The 17228-nt window shown below is 41.0% G+C and overlaps 4 protein-coding genes across 4 annotated transcripts; all 4 read right to left on the bottom strand.

The window, feature by feature from the left end:
- Nucleotides 1-133: 133 nt before the first annotated feature.
- Nucleotides 134-955, bottom strand: LOC115620753 (bursicon). Its single transcript, XM_030514147.1, has 3 exons — nucleotides 783-955; nucleotides 577-701; nucleotides 134-509 (listed from the first exon to the last, which is right to left on the bottom strand). The coding sequence occupies exons 1-3, from the start codon at nucleotides 910-912 to the stop codon at nucleotides 243-245; spliced, it is 522 nt and encodes a 173-aa protein (XP_030370007.1). The 5' UTR covers nucleotides 913-955; the 3' UTR covers nucleotides 134-242.
- Nucleotides 956-1227: 272 nt separating this feature from the next.
- On the bottom strand, nucleotides 1228-6240 carry LOC115620752 (aminopeptidase N). The gene is made up of 6 exons (XM_030514146.1): nucleotides 5600-6240; nucleotides 5245-5544; nucleotides 3771-3957; nucleotides 3458-3705; nucleotides 2133-3248; nucleotides 1228-1572 (listed from the first exon to the last, which is right to left on the bottom strand). The coding sequence occupies exons 1-6, from the start codon at nucleotides 6238-6240 to the stop codon at nucleotides 1272-1274; spliced, it is 2793 nt and encodes a 930-aa protein (XP_030370006.1). The 3' UTR covers nucleotides 1228-1271.
- Nucleotides 6241-7536: 1296 nt separating this feature from the next.
- On the bottom strand, nucleotides 7537-11047 carry LOC115621254 (membrane alanyl aminopeptidase). Its single transcript, XM_030514850.1, has 6 exons — nucleotides 10912-11047; nucleotides 10252-10749; nucleotides 10028-10189; nucleotides 9237-9953; nucleotides 8035-9156; nucleotides 7537-7959 (listed from the first exon to the last, which is right to left on the bottom strand). The coding sequence occupies exons 2-6, from the start codon at nucleotides 10743-10745 to the stop codon at nucleotides 7665-7667; spliced, it is 2790 nt and encodes a 929-aa protein (XP_030370710.1). The 5' UTR covers nucleotides 10746-10749; nucleotides 10912-11047; the 3' UTR covers nucleotides 7537-7664.
- Nucleotides 11048-13236: 2189 nt separating this feature from the next.
- LOC115621163 (aminopeptidase N) lies at nucleotides 13237-16387 on the bottom strand. Its single transcript, XM_030514723.1, has 4 exons — nucleotides 15209-16387; nucleotides 14910-15148; nucleotides 13609-14845; nucleotides 13237-13539 (listed from the first exon to the last, which is right to left on the bottom strand). Exons 1-4 carry the CDS (start codon nucleotides 16376-16378, stop codon nucleotides 13312-13314), a joined length of 2874 nt encoding a protein of 957 aa, XP_030370583.1. The 5' UTR covers nucleotides 16379-16387; the 3' UTR covers nucleotides 13237-13311.
- Between the last annotated feature and the right edge of the window lie 841 nt (nucleotides 16388-17228).

Here is a 17228-nt window from a genome sequence, read left to right as displayed (position 1 = left end):
ACAAAACACAATGCGGTGGCAACGCTTTTTATAGGTGAGTGAGACAGCCACAGTTTCGAATGGTTGCCAGTACGCACAATGCTGAGAAACGTTTTTGCGCTGATTTTTAAATAAAAGGAATTTAAATCAGAAATACTGGTCTGGCACATATACCGAACTATTTTTTTGTGAATTTATTGATGTTAAAATAGTGTGTGCGCGGCAAGTATCCGAAAAATATAGGTTTAATAATAGCTAGCAGCTTACTGTAATGCAATGCGTCGGAAATGATTGTTTAATGGCCCTTCGTCAGAATAGCCTGCAATTTCTTGCGGTATAATGCCCGACTCCTCGATCGAAGTGCAGGGGCGACACATGCACTCTAGGGGCGCTTTTGTCAGCACCTTCTTGAATTTGCGCTCGCCATGCTTCACCTTTGGGCAGAATAATGAGACAGCTGCCTCGCGTTCTCCCGACTCCTGACAACACATGCACGAGCGTTCCATCTGCCAAATTTTGCTGCCAGACACCTGCATGAAAAAAGCAACGCTATGAAGACCATGTTCGTCAGTTATGGTAATAACCATAAGCGGTAACCTGTATGTAGCTAGCACAGCGTCCGACACAGGCAAACGATGGTATGGGCTTTGGCACACAACCCGGATATTGGAGTACGTGTATGACTGGGGTGACCTGACAATCATCTCCAATGTGCGCAATGTCTGCTAAAACGAAAGGGTATGTGTACATACATATTTAACTTGCACTCAGCTTATTAGGCAATAGTTGTTTATAAGATTTACCGTTATCGTTGACCGGCAACGTATTATCGGACTGGGCCATGCACAGCTTGAGGAAACTCACGAGCACGCAATAGAGCAAAATGAATACAAATATTTTATTGCCTTCACCTTTGAGCAATTGGCGCAGCATTTTTGAATGTGTGCCCTTCCTTGTGATCCTCGCGGCCGTTGGCAAATGAAAAAAGCGCTCGAACGCCTTGCGCTTTTTATAGGACGAGAGCCACAATGCTCGAGGACGCCTTCTTAATGACTACTTTCTCATGAATTATGGCCTAATAAAGTGCTCTAGGCGCTAGCCACTTTCCACTAATGGCCGCAAGCTTTTTTGCCTAGTAATTGCGTACACGAAAACGGCATTTGCAACGCCCAGCAGGACATTTACAAATATATGTATGTCATACATACTTGTATGTATGCTTGAATGTGTATACATTTGATGTTTGTATGTATCGTCATGTGTGTATGTGCTTCGTTTATTTTATGCACAGCTCAAAGCTTAAGCCTCAAACTTAAACTTAACATTGGCAACAATAGCAAGACGTTGAGTAGCTTCTTGATGGTCCCGCTATTTCTTTCGCCCAAATACTGCACGAGGCGGCCCAAACGTTTTTCCGACCATTCCAAATTGTCGCCAACATCTTGCACGGCCGTGTGCAGCGTGTCCACCGATCTGCCAAAGAGTGATCCGTTCTGAGCAATGAACTCTTCAAGCATCTGCTTTTGTGTTCGCGTAGTAAAGTAGCCTGCTAACTCGCTCAGAACTTTTGCCGTTTCCGACCAGCTATCCAGGCTTCAAAGAAATTTGAAAATTCTATATAAGTACATATGTATGTATGTACAAGTACATATGTATATGTTCCCCTTTCTATGTCACATCGAAAAAATGTTGACTTTCATTATTCGAAATACCCAATTTATCATGCAAACAATTGCTCTCAATTATATCAATTCTTTGAGGAATGATATTGTGATATGAACGGTGCCGACATATTAAATATGTATGTCCTTAAAAAAGAAACCTCGGTGCAAAAACGTAAGAAGTAATAGTAACAAGATGGTAATCGTGAATTAGAAATCGTAATGCTGATCATATATGAAATTCTATTAAATACACTTGAGCTTTCCCCCAACATTTCATAAAAGAAACATTTTCAAAGAGGAATTAGAATAGTCTATAAGCGCTTTGAATTTTAGAGCTTTGATAACGGACAACGGCTATATCGATTCTCCTCGACTCCTGATAGAATATTTACTTGTACATACTTATAACGTGCAGTTTGCAAATATCAAACCATACGCTAAATACCCTTCTATAAAACCTTACAAAACCACTCTTTAAACATTACTTACGCGTCTGCCAGCTTTTTAATATCATCCGTTAGCATTTCGAAAATTGGCGTCACATGCTCCGGATTCTGTTGATATAACTGTGCCACACCCGATGTTATAAGTGAGACTGTTACGTTTCCTAGTATTTCGTTTTCATAGTGGGCTCGATAGTCGCTGGTGCAGCTCGCTGCAAGCCACAACATATGCTGTTCACTGGGATATGTTTCCGTGCGGTAGTAGCCCAGTATGGTGGCATATTTTCCAGCTCGGGAGGCGGCACAGTACAGCGTCTCGCGGAAATCGGGTAACGGCTTTTCCGCTTGCGTCTCAAGAGACGTCACTGTCTCCAGCACCTGCTTGTTGCATTCCTTATGCTGATATTTGCACAACCAGGACACTTGTTTGTTGCGATTAAAGACATCCAACACAGTATCATTCGGCCGAACTATGCCGAGTCTATCGAAAACCTTCTTTGTAATGTCTTGCAAATAGATAGAAAAACATGTAAGTTGTTCCAATGTCAGACGTGGCGCCACACGCTCCAGTCCATCGTACACCGCATACCAAGGCACATATTCGGTTTCCTCGACCAAGTACTCCATAAATTTAAATACCTCCACATAATCGAGCATTTCGGCATGTGCAAAATTGAACAGATCATCAATGATTTGGGCTCGATTCTCTACAGCCACGCCACTATGTCCGGAGGCGGAAAGCGCCAACTGTAGTCTTTGCAGCAATCCTGAATCGTAAAATACGCGATAGTAGTTGGACTGCCTTAAGTTCACCACAATCCAATCGATGTGCTGGTTAAGATCCAAGTAATATGTGCTGGCATTTTTTTGTATGTAGAAGCTAGGTGTTAGATTTTGAAAGTTGGGCGATAAATTTGTAGTATATGTAATGGGAATGGTGTAACGTATGGTCGTATCGCTGCCATCGCTAGGGCTTAGTAAATATCGATTATGCTCGAAGGAAATACGTCCGTTTTCTTGGACACGCTTGACATAGAGAACTGGATATCCAACCTGCTCGGTGTAGTCGTAGAAAAACTGATCCAGGTCGACAATCTGTTGCGCTGGCCAATGTTGTTTAAGGCAGTCAAATAAATGTTGTGGCACGGTGTTAGATCCATGGCTAGAAAGTGAAGAAGTGAAGAAACAGGGCCTAATCTACAGGAACCGGTTTAATTACCTAACTAATTTAAAACTGAAAAAATTGAAATATACTTGAACATCAAAAACTCGTAGAAACGAAGAAGATCTCATAGAGTTTCCACCCTTTCAAATGGTCTTTTTATAACATAGGATAACCATGTTTTTTTTCTGTTTCTCCCTTATACTCACTACATCTTGAGATATTCACTTATGGACGCATCAAAATTTTCGTGTCCCATGGCATTACGCCACATCCGCACAATGCTGGCGCCTTTGGCATATGCAATACTGCTGAACTTGTAGCCGATCTCTGATGGTGTTTCTATAGTAGCTTCCGGGCTAGTCATGGGCTGTGTTCCCACCAGGGCATCGTTTTTAAAAATAAGTTGCAGTTGGCGTACTACGAATTGCTGATCCAGCTGATATTCTGGGTAGAGCTGCAAAATATGAGATGAGATATGAAAACCAATTTAATGTTAAACACACTTTGACCCTAACTCACCTGATGTGCCATAAAGTATTCGTAATATCGTGCAAATGCTTCGTTAAGCCAGAAGTAGCTCCACCATTGAAAGGTTACGCTATCCCCGAACCACATATGAGAAGTCTCATGTGCTATGATGCGGATGGTAAACTCTTTGTTAGACCAGCCGTCCGTATAACCAGGCTCCTGCACCAATACCGCATCGCTGCAAAGACACACAACTTAAATAGGAAATACGAGTACCCCTAGCCCTCGCTTACGTTCCTAGAAAACCTTGTGTTAAGCGAATCGATTTACCCAAAGGGTAAAAGGGTATACTAGTTTAGTGCGAATGTATGTAACACACAAAAGTAGGCGTGGCAGACCCCACAAAGTATATATTATTATATAGCCATGTCCGTCTGTCTGTCCGTCTGACCGTCTGTCTGTATGAGCGCAAGGATCTCAGGAAGTACAAGAGCTAGAATAACTAAATTTGGTAAGTCCTAGGCCGGTCAAGTTTATTTTTTTATTCTGATACATCCCCCACTCCCCCATAACTCTCGTAATTCTTGGAATTTCGAATTTGGTAACTACATCCCGTTAGTGATTATGTGTCTGTATGCCAAGTTTTATCATGATAGGTCAATTCTGAAGAAAGTTATAGCCATACATAATATCGCTGTCCATGCTTTGCTTTTTGCTCTGCCCGCAGCGCTGCCCGCTGCTGTTGTTGTTGTTGCTGCTTTGGTTCAACTTTGTGCTGCATACATACACGAATGTAAACACGCAGAGACACGATTCTGATGTAAATGTATGCTGTTGAAACTATACATGAACATGTCTCCACTTTTGTATATATGTATAGAATAATTTGTATTTAATTTAATTAATTCATTTAATTAATATAATTTTTTAAAATTATAAAATTTTTTTTTTTTTTTTTTCCTTTTTGGTGGGAGCTAAAGGGTATTTAAGAGTTGGGCCTGCTCGACTTTAGCATTCTTTTCTTGTTTCAACTTCTATCGTGTAGGAACGAGGTTTTCAGCGTGTTAAAAGAAAAGAGGTAGCAGGTAGATAGAACAAGTAATCGTGTTAGACCGAGCTCGTATTAAAAGAGGTGGTGTTAAGCTTTGGCTAGGTGTAGTTTCTTCTACGTTTTCTAAATGATGAAATCTTCCAGCAGTTTTTCAATTTTGCGTTGCACATACCCGTATTTCATAATAATTTAACTCCATTATTGTGCAAGAAAATTGTCAATATGCAAAATTTTCAATCTGTATCTTTGTAAATCTGCTTTCATTATAATAATAAACTACTTATTAGTGGTAGCTTCCACTTAGTGACGATGGTAAAAGGTTACTTAACGATCTGTTTAAGTAATTGCTATATAACATTGTTTTGTGGCTCCAATTATAGATTTATGTAATGTGTTCTTCCCTTCGATACAATCTTTCACTCCAAATCATTAATATTTTGTTCATAAAATGTGAGGTATGATCTTGGCTTTTACCTGTATATGATCAGTCCCCAGTTCTCCATGCCATTGTGAGGAAATTTTGGTGAACTAGCATACTGTAGGAGTTCATTGCCCAGCTCACTGTAGGGTTGTTTAAACAGCTCGTTGTATGCCTGTAACGTTCGCTCACCCACAGAGAAACTGAACTTTGTCTTGTCGAAAAACTCTGGTCTCGAAATAACGGCAAAGTTGCCGTCGCTGCTTTTACGGCTCGTGTATTCCGAGATAATAAATGCCACCAGGTATGTCGACATGACTGGTGTAACATCAAAGTGATCCACATAAAGGCCATTCCTTAAATATGTAATGTTATCAGATTTGTAAGTTTTCAGGACTTGATTTTACGCACCCTTCAGCCGTGCTGCCTATTATCTTTGTATTACTGATTGCATTGTAGTTGTCCGGTCGGGTAATGTGCAGTTGGAACTTGGCCTTGAAAGCGGGCTCATCGAAACAGGGAAAAACTACACGTGCATCAATGCGCTGCATTTGTGTCACGCCCAGCCACTTGATATCGCCCGTCTGCTCTTCTATATAATTGGCACGGAACAGGCCAGCCATGCCATCCCGCATTTGGCCGATATATTTAAAACGTAGAGTGTAGTTCTGGTTAGCTAACATGACCTGCGTCAGCGGCACAGTCAGCTTATCCGTCTGCTCCTCATAAATCAAACGTTCACTGGCGATTTCTTCCAGTAGATTTCCGGCCACATCGTAAAGCCAGCAATCCAATATTTCTATGTAGTCTTTGTGCAAAGTTATTTGTTGCACCCCTTCATCGATGCCGTACAGTGTGATGCTGACGTCACCGTCAAAGCTAAACTGTTTATCAGCATCGCTGATCAACAAATATGGACGTATGCTAATGTTGTACAACGAAGGTAGAACACCTCGCGACAACCGGTAATCGTCGGCCGTACAAGCACCAATCAGCGCCAAGGCCAACAGTAACGCGATCAATGCCGAAATTCCCGATCTGCGGCCGTCCATGTCGACTGCAGCTTTAATACTGAGCACCAATTAACACTAGTGCTCTAAAAATACCCGACAATTGTTTTTCTGTTTACAAAGAACAAACGATTGGGTGCCGATAAGATTTAAAGATTAACGCTTGGTTGTGCGGGATGCCCTTTGTCCAGCGACGCAATGGCTAATAAGATTAGGCCTACTATTCGATGGCTGAGCGAGCTTCATCAATGAATTCAAATATAAATAACAGGAAGTTATATTTCATTTAGCTGTAATAAAAATAAACGTGTTCTTCTATGAGGTATAATTAAAAAAAAAATTTTAAAAACCATATGTCCAAATGAAAGATCTGATTATTACCGGGAACTATACACATATGTACTGTTTATATTATATATTTAAATTTAGTAAGTATAAAATTTTAAGTAACAGTGTAGTTATCCTAAGGCCGATGAGAATCACAAATAGCGACCTTAGTCTTCTTATCTAATCCAATCAGTACTCCACTTTCGCAAGTGACGTAATTAATCGTAATTACAGAGTCCACATCAGACCATATAATATGCGATATGAATACAGTCTTCGCATAAAATATGGTGTTCATAACTCAATATAAACTAGTGTACTCTTTTAGCCTTTGAGTACAGGGTATAAAAACCTCTTGACTTGGTAAGAAACTTAGTGGCAAGAGCGAAAAACTGCAACCTACAACATTTCGGATCTAAAGTTAAATGTGAACGGAGTGCTAGTCTTGCGGACCCTACTCTTAAAAACCCAGTACATGCTATGCTAAATTCATTATGAAATTATATAATACCTTCGTGAGCTTTTGAGTCCAAAGCTTTAATAACTTTCGCAAATGCGCTTTACAAATCTTTGATAATATACACATATAATATAACCCATCTTTTCTATGTGCAGCTACATAATATAGTAATTCGATTCGTTTCAATCATTGAGACATCATTCTTTGTAAAAACAAATCTTCTAATACTTAATTTGGTTTCAATATTTTCAAAAGGAACAAAGTTTTTACAAACTAGTTTTAATATTTATTCGGCAGTTACATACATATAAGCCCGATGCTTCTTTTTCTTGAACAGATTCGTTTCGTCTTGTAGAACATGGGGTCTGCCCTGCTTTCTTAAGGGCGTTAGAAACATAAGACCAAACGCAATATTTCTCTTGCAAGTTGTTAATACGGTGCTTGTATGAATCATAGTATGTAAGAAATATTATTGTGATCATGTATAGTTACAGAAGGTAGGTAGCTTTATCAGATTAATTTCATTTTTATGGAAATAACAATCTACAGGATGAGTTGTACAAATTTAAAATACTTTTATTGGATTTAAGTGCACGGCACAGATTTTGACTTCCTCGCACATATACGAGTAGTATGTACATATAATATTGCTCGTAGCTTTATCTCCTTTATCTACTTCTTAGCGTAATAGTGTGACCAGGGCCAGAAGTACCAGGGTAAGTGCGGTGAACGCGCTCTTAGTGGCGGCGCCATTGCGGGAGGCGAGGTATGTGCGGAAAGTGCCCAGCTTTTCGTTGGCCCACACCAAATTCTCTTCCACTGTTTTCACAGCGGTTTCGAGAGTGGTGGCAGAGCTACCGAACTTATGTTTGTTGTTGGTGGTGAAGTCCTCCAAGTCCTTTTTCTGTGACTCTTCAGTGAAGCGTGCAGCAAGGTTGGAAATAACCGTCGCAACAGCGGAATAACTGCCCATGCTATAACAAAAAAACAGAGAGTGATTTTTTTGTTGGGAAACAAAATACAAAAGTATTTGAGGTTTAAAAACTTACGCTTCGGCCAATTCTTCATGCTGTTCTGTGACCAGTTTGAAAACAGGGCTCACGTTCTCATTGTTCTCTGTATACAGCGTGCTTAGCACAGAGGACTTGTCCTGTCTGCGGATCTCATCAGAGATCACCAATTTGAAAACACGCTCAATCAGAGCCTGTTGCTTCACACAACCGAACGAGTTCTGTAGCAGAGTTTCTTCGGTGGCCACTGTTTCTTTTTTGAATTTGTTGTACAAGGATTCAAACTCTGATGTGCCTCCCTCACGTAAGCCTACACAGTAAACAACTGAGCGAATGTTCTTTGGAACTGAATCCAAATACTTAAAGTAGTTCTTAGCTTGGTAGATGCAATCGGAACTGCCATAGCGACAAGCCCAGGAGAGCACTTTGGTGCGCAGATAAATGTCCAGGGCTCTGTCTGTGTTAAGTTCGTAGAAGCCCAGTTGGTTATAGACCTTGTATGTCAGATGCTGTATGTAGTTGCCAAAATGTGCCGTGTCTGTTCCCAGTCGTATGGCCAAAAAGTTATAGCCATTGAACGCCGATGTCCATGGTATATAGTTAGTCTCTGTCTCCAGGTACTCCAACACACCCAATGCCAAATCGTAGGTAATACCACTGGAGCGTGCCAAGTTGAACAGATCGTCGACCACTTGTGCCCGATTTAGCTCGGAGATGCCACCCCAGCTCGACTCATACAGTGCCTTTCGAATACCATTCCAGTTGCTCTCTGTATAGTTGACACGATAGTAACCTGTCTCCTGAATATTGGCAATTATCCAGCTAGCGTTTTGACTTAGAGTTTCTTCCTTCGTTTCGGAGGGCTTGAGGATAAACTTGGCTGAAGTATCGTTAAAGTTCTTTTCTACATTGGTCGTGTAAGTGATTGGCACATAATAGGCAAGATTGGAATTAGAAATATCTTTGTCCTTAAGCAAAAATCGTTGTTGGCTGAATTTAACACTTCGCCCATCTTGAGCCAAATCGACGTTAATCAGAGGGTATCCAACTTGAGTAGTGAAGCTGTTGAATATGTCCTCAGAGCTGGAATTAAATCTGTTTTCGGGCCAGTACAATTGCCAAGCGTCTAGCAGAAGCTTAGGATATGCTGGTTTATATTGGCTACAAGGAAAGGAAAAAGTCAAAATGTTAATATTGATTAAACGAGGAAAATAAAACATTTAGCTTATTGAGTTACTTACTTGTCTGCTAAGTATTTCTGCAATGATTTTTGGAAATTATCCGATCCCATTGTGTGCTCGATCATTCGTATGAAGGAGGCACCCTTGTTATAGGAAATGCTGTTAAACATTCGACTGAGATCAGCTGGTGTGTTGGTGTCTTCGTCACTAAGCGGATTTGTGGCATTCGTTGAATCCATGCTCATGACAGACTGAATTTGATCGACGACGAACTGCTTGTCTAGATCCCACTCTGTCTCAACAAAAGCGGTGCCAAAGTACTGGAAGTAGCGTGCAAAGCCCTCATTCAGCCAGGTATAGCTCCACCATTGACAGGTGACAAGATCTCCGAACCACATGTGAGCCTGTTCGTGCGCTACAACGGCAGCTATAGATTGTCGGGAAGCGAGCGTGGTAGCCGACTCGTCAACGAGCAGGCTGCGCTCCCTGTAGGTGAGCAGACCCCAATTCTCCATGGCACCAGCTGAGAAATCAGGTATAGCAGCCATATCCATTTTGTCATTACCAAGATCATAGTAACTTAAGTTAAGGTATTCTCCCAGCTTAGCAAGGATCTGAGGACCGACAGTGAAACTGTACTGAGTCTGTCCGTAGAATTCAGGACGCGACAGAACGCCAAAGACACCATCTGTACGCGTCGTAAACTCAGAAATGATGAAAGCTAACAAGTAAGTAGACATTGTTGGCGTTGTTGCAAAAACATCTGTATAGTATTCCCTGTAGAGGAGGTCGGGGGATAAATTTATTTTTAAATAAATTGAATATTCTATATGAAATATTAGTGAACCTACCCATTTGCAGATGAGGAGCTAATTCTGCGGGTATTGCTCACAGCATTGTAGGACCTGTGGCGTATAAGGGTAACATCGAATGTAGCCTTGAACTGAGGTTCATCGAAGGAGGGGAAGGCGCGACGCGCATGATTCGTTTGGAACTGCGTAGATCCAAGCCATCTGCAAATATTGATGGAAATATTAGCGCCGTATAAACTAACATAAACATTTAATCCATATACTTGGTTTGATTGTTGTCGTCTGTGTAGTAGCTACGATAAAAACCGTGCATGTCATCCTCCATAAGACCGACGTAGACAAAATGAAAAATGTAGGAATTAGCAGCTGTTAACTGGCTTGATAGCGGTATCGCCCATATATCGGTAACATTGTTGGGAGCAGTGATGGTTATATTTTGAGGCGTTGGGGTGCCCGTCGTCTTAGTCCAGTATTCACATTTAGTGTAAGTCAAGCTCTTGGAGTGCAGCGATATTGTGCCTGTGGTTTCAGTTGGCTTCACCTCAATGTATACCTCACCGTCGAACTGGAAACGCCTGTCGCCATCGCTCTCCAGCAAATAGGGACGCAATGTGATGTTATAGTTGACGGGATTAATGTTGATCGGCAGTCTGTAATTCTCGTCAGCGAACGGAACGGGTTGATCTAGTACACGAGTGTCGCCTAGGACGATAGACAGACACGCTGTCAGGACAACAAGCAAACGTATCCCGTACATTTTTCTGCAACGAGGTTATGACGCAATTGAAATCAATCACTTGAGTATTTCACAACAAACATTTCAAACGTATAGCTATACACAATATGAACTATCAGCAGTCATTGCGCCAATTTATGGCTTGCTGTAAATCATTCAATTCTATATATCCATTGCACTCACTCACTCGATCGATTTAAGGATTTTTACTAGCTCATTAATCGAGACTAGTTAGTTAGCAGACGTTTAACAACTAAACCTTGCCACTCATGTTCGCTTCAATTTATAAGGAACAGTCTCACTAACCAACTATATCAGCAATTTATCTGCAGCCTTAAATATTTTATATGAGCCGAGATAATGTGTGCTAGGTTTATAGATTATGCGCCGATTACGATAAGCTTTCAACGCCCCTTTATGATTTACACAATTGCAATGATGTTCGTTGAATTTTGCTGTGCTTTATGTGCCTTTATGTGGATTACAATATTAATATGTACAGTACACTAAGTTGCGACAATTTGACACATTTACTATGGCTCTGGAGGAATACTTGAACAAGCAGCTAGAATGCATTATCAATACGAGTAGTAATTGTGTTCGTATTTAAGCCATTAATATGAGCAAGCCGGCTGGGCTGGCTATCTTATCCGTTGTGAGTTGCCATAAAAGTCAGGCAATTGTGCCTGTAATGACAGACGTATACCAAAAACTAAATGTATTTATTGTAACACCATTAAACTTTCAGAAACGAACCGAATAGTTCTGGCTAAAAAGTATTTGTAACCGAAAGTGTTTTTATACCCTGGACCTCAAGGGTAAAAAGGGTACATTTTATATTATTAATCAGCATGACGAGATAAAACGATATAGACATGAGTTTCTAGAATTTGATTTTCCTCCCTCGCTACAGAATTTTATTAAAACTGTCCATAACTCCAGAAGAAGTGTTATTAGGGAAACAATTCCATTCTAGTACTACGCCCACAGACTGGAGGAGCGGGTTCGTTTTTATACCCTATACCCAAAGGGTATATTAGTTTTGTTGAAATGTATGTAAGATACAGGAGGAGTACATCTATTCTTGATCAGTGTGACAAGACGAGCCGATATAGCTATGTCTGACTGTCCGTCTGTCTGTCGGGCCATATAAACGCAACGATCTCTCTAAGAGCTAGAATTACCAATCTTGGTATTTGATAATTTGGTATTTAAGAGTTGAGCCCACTCGCCTGTAGCACTCCTCTTCTTGTTTTTTACCCTGTACCCGTAGGGTAAAAAGGGTATATTAGGTTTGTGGAAAGTATGTAACATGCAGAAGGAAGCATCTCCGATCCCATAAAGTATATATATTCTGGATCAGCATGACGAGAGAAATCTATCTAGATATGTCCGTCCCTCTGGATGAACGAAAGGATCTCAGAAACTATAAAAGCTACAATAGAATAAGTTGGCATCCAGATTCTCCGAGGTCCGAGAAAGGACGAGTTTATTTTATTTTTTTTAATTTTGCCCTTCTTTCCCCGCTACAGAATTTCCTCAATAACGTCCAAATTTCAAATGCTACCTAAACCAAACTTTGCACACATAATTTATTTAAAATTATCTACTGTTGTTTAAAATTTTAATTTTTAATTCGGTCAATTCTAAGAAAAGTTATTAGCGAAACAAATTCTCGCCAGTACAACCCTCCAAACTGCAGCAACAAGTTCGCCTTCTTCTTCCTCGTTTTGCTGCTTCTTTGGGCGCATTTAACTCAGCGGCTTCAGTTTGTTTGGGTACAGGGTATACAATACTATATTTCCTCGTGAGGCTTGCTCGAAAGTAGCATTCGTTCTTGTTTACGGATTAAAGAGTTACATATAGTAGTAAAGTACTAGACTTCGAATATTGCCTTTGTAGGCGAAGAAAAATTATCCTTACCGCGAGTATAGTATGTAAGATTTATATAAATTTTCATTGATTATTATTATGATTCATTAATCTGTTTCATTTCATTACCACTAGTATTATCTTGACCATAGAAAATCAGAATGAAATATTAAAAACACTTCCTATGGAGCCTTCTGCCCGATAAGTCAATCAAATAATGTTTATTTTTGCCAATTTTTCTATCGTTATCAATGATTGGTCATTTCAAGATGATGAGATTTAATGGCGCCCAACTTGATCGTTGATTTACTAAGTCATAAAAAATACATTGTGTTTCTTTACATTATCGACACTCATGTTATTATTCATATCGTTGCTATGGGCATTAAGTTTCATATATTGATTGTTGAGCTATTTATGGGTGCTATATAGTTAGAAAGTTTGTTATGCAATATGGAAAAGGCTTGCTTAGGAGCGTGCAATACCGAAATAATAAGATGTCGCCACGCTTAGCATGTGACTGGATTTATGAGGGCTTATTACTTTTTAAAATGTACTATTTGCCGGAATATTAGCACGATTTTTGTTATATAAGGCAATAAATTGTTATGTTGTTACCGCTCCAATAAAAGTGATGTCATTATACTTGGATGGTGGATTTTATTCTTGGGAAACAAATAATCATAACCTAACTTAAAAATTTGTAATATCTAGACTAAAACAGTCTGGTAACTATCAGGAATATGGCCATGCTGATGGTTGCGAAAGATGTGGTGAGAGAGGCGCCTCCACCAGTGCGATATTTTTCGGTCACCCAGTTTATCAATGGATCGCGATTAGTCTCAAGCCACTGGAAGTTGGCATTGGTGTTGGCGTCCACACTATCCTGCAGTGTTGTTGGTACATATTCAGAGCCCTTAACTTTGTCAACAAGCTCTTGGAGCTGTAAAAATAAACCAAAAAAATGTAATATATTTTGCAAAGACTCTAGGTTATTTTCTAGCAAGCTTACCTTAGTCTTTTGATTTTCGTTGACGACATAGGCAGACATGCCGACAATGTCCGAGTACAGGGGGTTTACACCACCAAAACCCGTATTTAATTGGCCGTACTCCTGCCAGTGTTCGTTAAGGAACTCAATGGAGGTCAATAGACCGACCTCGCCACGGGAATAGGCCGAGCTCAGCAATGTAATGCGTTCCTGCACGCGTAACTTGCTCTCTGCATCGATACTGCTGGACACGAACTTATTCACCTGATTGGAATTCTGTGAGCAGCCTAGTGATGAAATAAGCAGACGACGCTCCGCTTGATCGGTAGAGTCCATTAATTTCTCATAAACAAAGTTGTAGACGGAGTCATCTGTTTGCTTCAAGCCATTGCAGTAGACAGGCGACTGTAAGTTCGGTTCAATGGTTTTGCCCTCATTAACTAGGGCTTCCAACTTGGCCGATGTTTCTTTAAGGCAACTGTCCAATCCAGCTAAACACGCCAGGTTAATGATCAAATTTCTTGTGAACTTGGCAAGATGCTGTTCGCCATGCACGTCATTAACTCCGAATTTATCGTACTGTTCGCTCACCAGCTCGCTAACATAGAACCTAAAGTTGTCGTAATCCTTATCGCCGCTAAGGTAGCGATTGAACAGAGTGATGGCGGTGTTAGCAGTAGACCACGGGGCGTATTGATCCTCCTTGGGCAAGTAGGTAAGCAGAGTAAGCAGCGTGCTGTGAGGCACACGACCGCTAGTTGCAAAACGGTAAAGATCACTTATTAGCTGAGCGCGATTGCGTGGATGGATCTTGTGGGGACGATCAATGAGACCATCGATGATTAATTGCCAATTACGATCGTCATAATTGATGCGATAATAGCCTGTAGACTGTTTGTTCAGTATAAGCCAGGCCTCGTTTGATACTTTGGCATCGGAGACCGCTATCGATTCCTCATTTAGCAGGTAATGGGTAGCCTCGGTGTCACGGAAATCGGGGTTTGTTTGTACCGCATAGTTAAGGGGAATATACCATTTCTTTTCGTTTTGATCGTCCTTGTCGTTGGTATACCGATGTTGCTTCACGGTGAAGCTGCCATCGTTGTAGTTCCGCTCTACTGTGAGCAATGGTACTCCACCCTGTCGTGTCCAACTGGGCAACATATCGACAATCTTGTCATGAACAGGATAATTTTCTTCTTTGGCTGCTATGGCTATGGCCTCAAACAAATCATTCTCGTTGGCTGCAGAGAATTGGCTGTAAAAGAAAGACAGGTCAGCCAGTCGATATACTATATACAAGTAGAGTAAGTGAGCCTTACTTAGCCGTTAAATAGTTATGTAGACCGCGTTGGAAGACCTTGTTGGTCAGTGCATGACGCCACATGTCTAAGACGGATCCTGCCTTTGCATAGGAAACCGAATCGTACAGCAGCGAAATTTCAGATGGTTTTTCCACATAGTGTGACATAGGCCGAGCAGTAGGAGACGCATCATAGTTTAAGGCGCTCTGATAAGAGCCCGCATGGAAGGTTTGAAATATATCCCACTCCGGATAAGCCTTAATTAAAATACGAAATATAATCAACAGTTTCGGTTGTAAACACTGTAGAAGACTTACCAAATCAGTCGCCAAGTTCTCAAAAAGTGTGGCAAAGCCCTCCTTGAGCCACAAGTAGCCCCACCATTCAATGGCAACAAGATCACCGAACCACATGTGCGCATCTTCGTGCGCTTCAATAGTGGCGATGTTTGTCTGAGTGTTAACCGTGGAGGTTTCCGAGTTGTACAGCAAATACTCTTCGCGATATGTAGCTAGACCCCAGTTTTCCATGGCACCTGCAGCAAAATCGGGTAAGGCAGCCTGATCTAGCTTGGGCAGGGCGAAAGGCACATCGAAATAGCCCGACAGTCGTTTCTCCAGCAGCATACCCGACGTCAGAGCCCACTCCTGTTCGTGTTCGGTTCCCTTACGAGAGAAAACACGCTGGGGCAGGCCATTTAATTCACCCTCCGTGGACACGAAGTCGGAAACAATAAAGGCTATCAGATAAGTGGGCATGTTTACTGTGGTTTCAAATACGGTTACGCCATCAGTGCTCTTAGTTTCATTCTTGGGCATATTAGAAATGGCATTGTATGATGGATCGTGATTGAGTGTAATGTCGAAGGTTGCACGCTTAGCCGGTTCATCGTAGCAGGGGAAAGCATGGCGAGCATCTGTGCTCTCGAACTGTGTTGTGGCCAAGTAACGGGTTTCCCCATTGTCGCCGGTAAAAGTGGACAAATAAAAGCCACCATTATCCGTACGCAGATCACCCTTGTATTCTATGGTTAGAAGCCACTGAGTACCGGCAGCAAAACTGATGCTTGTATCAGTTGGCGACAGCGTAAGGAACTCTCGCTCCTCTTCATAACTATCCTTCAGTGTAATGTCTGTGGCACCTGCATCCACGCTTTTAATGCTTGCCGTAAATTCCCTTAGCTGACGTGCATGCACAACAATATGATCGGTATCTTCCACTACCTCCAAAGTGATTATCACTTTGCCACTAAATGGAGTCTCTCCATTGTGCACACTAGTCGTTAACTCAATGGAATAGTGTATTGGCACAGTTTCGTTGGGTAGGCGGTAGTTCTCCTCGGCGCGTGGCGAGGCGCTGTCCCGTTGATTTGGGTTCTCAAGGCTGCGTAGTTCCTCGGCAGGTGGGAAAGGAAAAACTGCAGCCTCGACCGTCGCGGCCAGAAACAGTATTAGCGCGCACAGCCTAAGGCGATTCACGCGTGACATGATGTTGTCGTGAAGTTAGCGGGAACTATGGGCAGAACGCGCACGCGGCTCACTTATAAAGCTTCTTCGGACTTATTCAAACTGCCAATTACGGCCGTATATTTTTGCTTATCATTAACGAACATAAAGATTATTTCTAATCGTATAATTTGCACATCATCGTCATTGGTACTCCATTGGTAATATACGGACTTAGTTTGTACTCAGATCAAGCCATGACTTATATTGACGTAAATTAAATGGTCTATGACTGGAGTGGCTGTCTAGTTATTGCTCGTAGCGCCACAAGGTACTGGACTACTGGACTACTGTTATAAAAATCGCCATTTCCGGCTTATCAACGAGTTTTTCCAGACCAGTTTAAGTCGGTGAAGGGATATTCTAATTGATGATTTGCATTCTTTAATGGGAACCCCTTTTTATAATAACGTCTCAATTAAGTTGTAAATTATTTTAAATTAAGTTTAAAGAAACATTATTGAAAGTTCCCAATAGTATTTTATTAGAGCGATACTTCGATGGTTTTATTTCTTTAATGTGACCTTCTTTAAAAATGTAATCTCTATTTAGAAGATAACTTTTTTTCTTATACAAACAACAAAGTTTTAAACATTATTGACATTATTATACTGCACTTAATAGCATTTGATAGGCTAAGTAAATTTGTATTAGCTCCTATTTCTATAGCACTGGACCAGTGTGCCATGGTCAAATGATATGAAGTGGCAACATTGAAAGATTTGAACGCCATTTGCTGATAAACTTAAGCACATGTTATTATACTCTGTAGATGAAATGTACAAGAGTATATTAGGTTTGCGCGAGGTGAAAAATGTAAGACCCCACAAAG

This window comes from Scaptodrosophila lebanonensis, unplaced genomic scaffold (genome assembly GCF_003285725.1).
Source record: "Scaptodrosophila lebanonensis strain 11010-0011.00,11010-0021.00 unplaced genomic scaffold, SlebRS2 tig00000024-arrow-pilon, whole genome shotgun sequence".
Lineage (NCBI taxonomy): Eukaryota > Metazoa > Arthropoda > Insecta > Diptera > Drosophilidae > Scaptodrosophila > Scaptodrosophila lebanonensis.
Note: the sequence above shows the minus strand (reverse complement) of the source record. Positions and strands in the feature narration are given on the sequence as shown.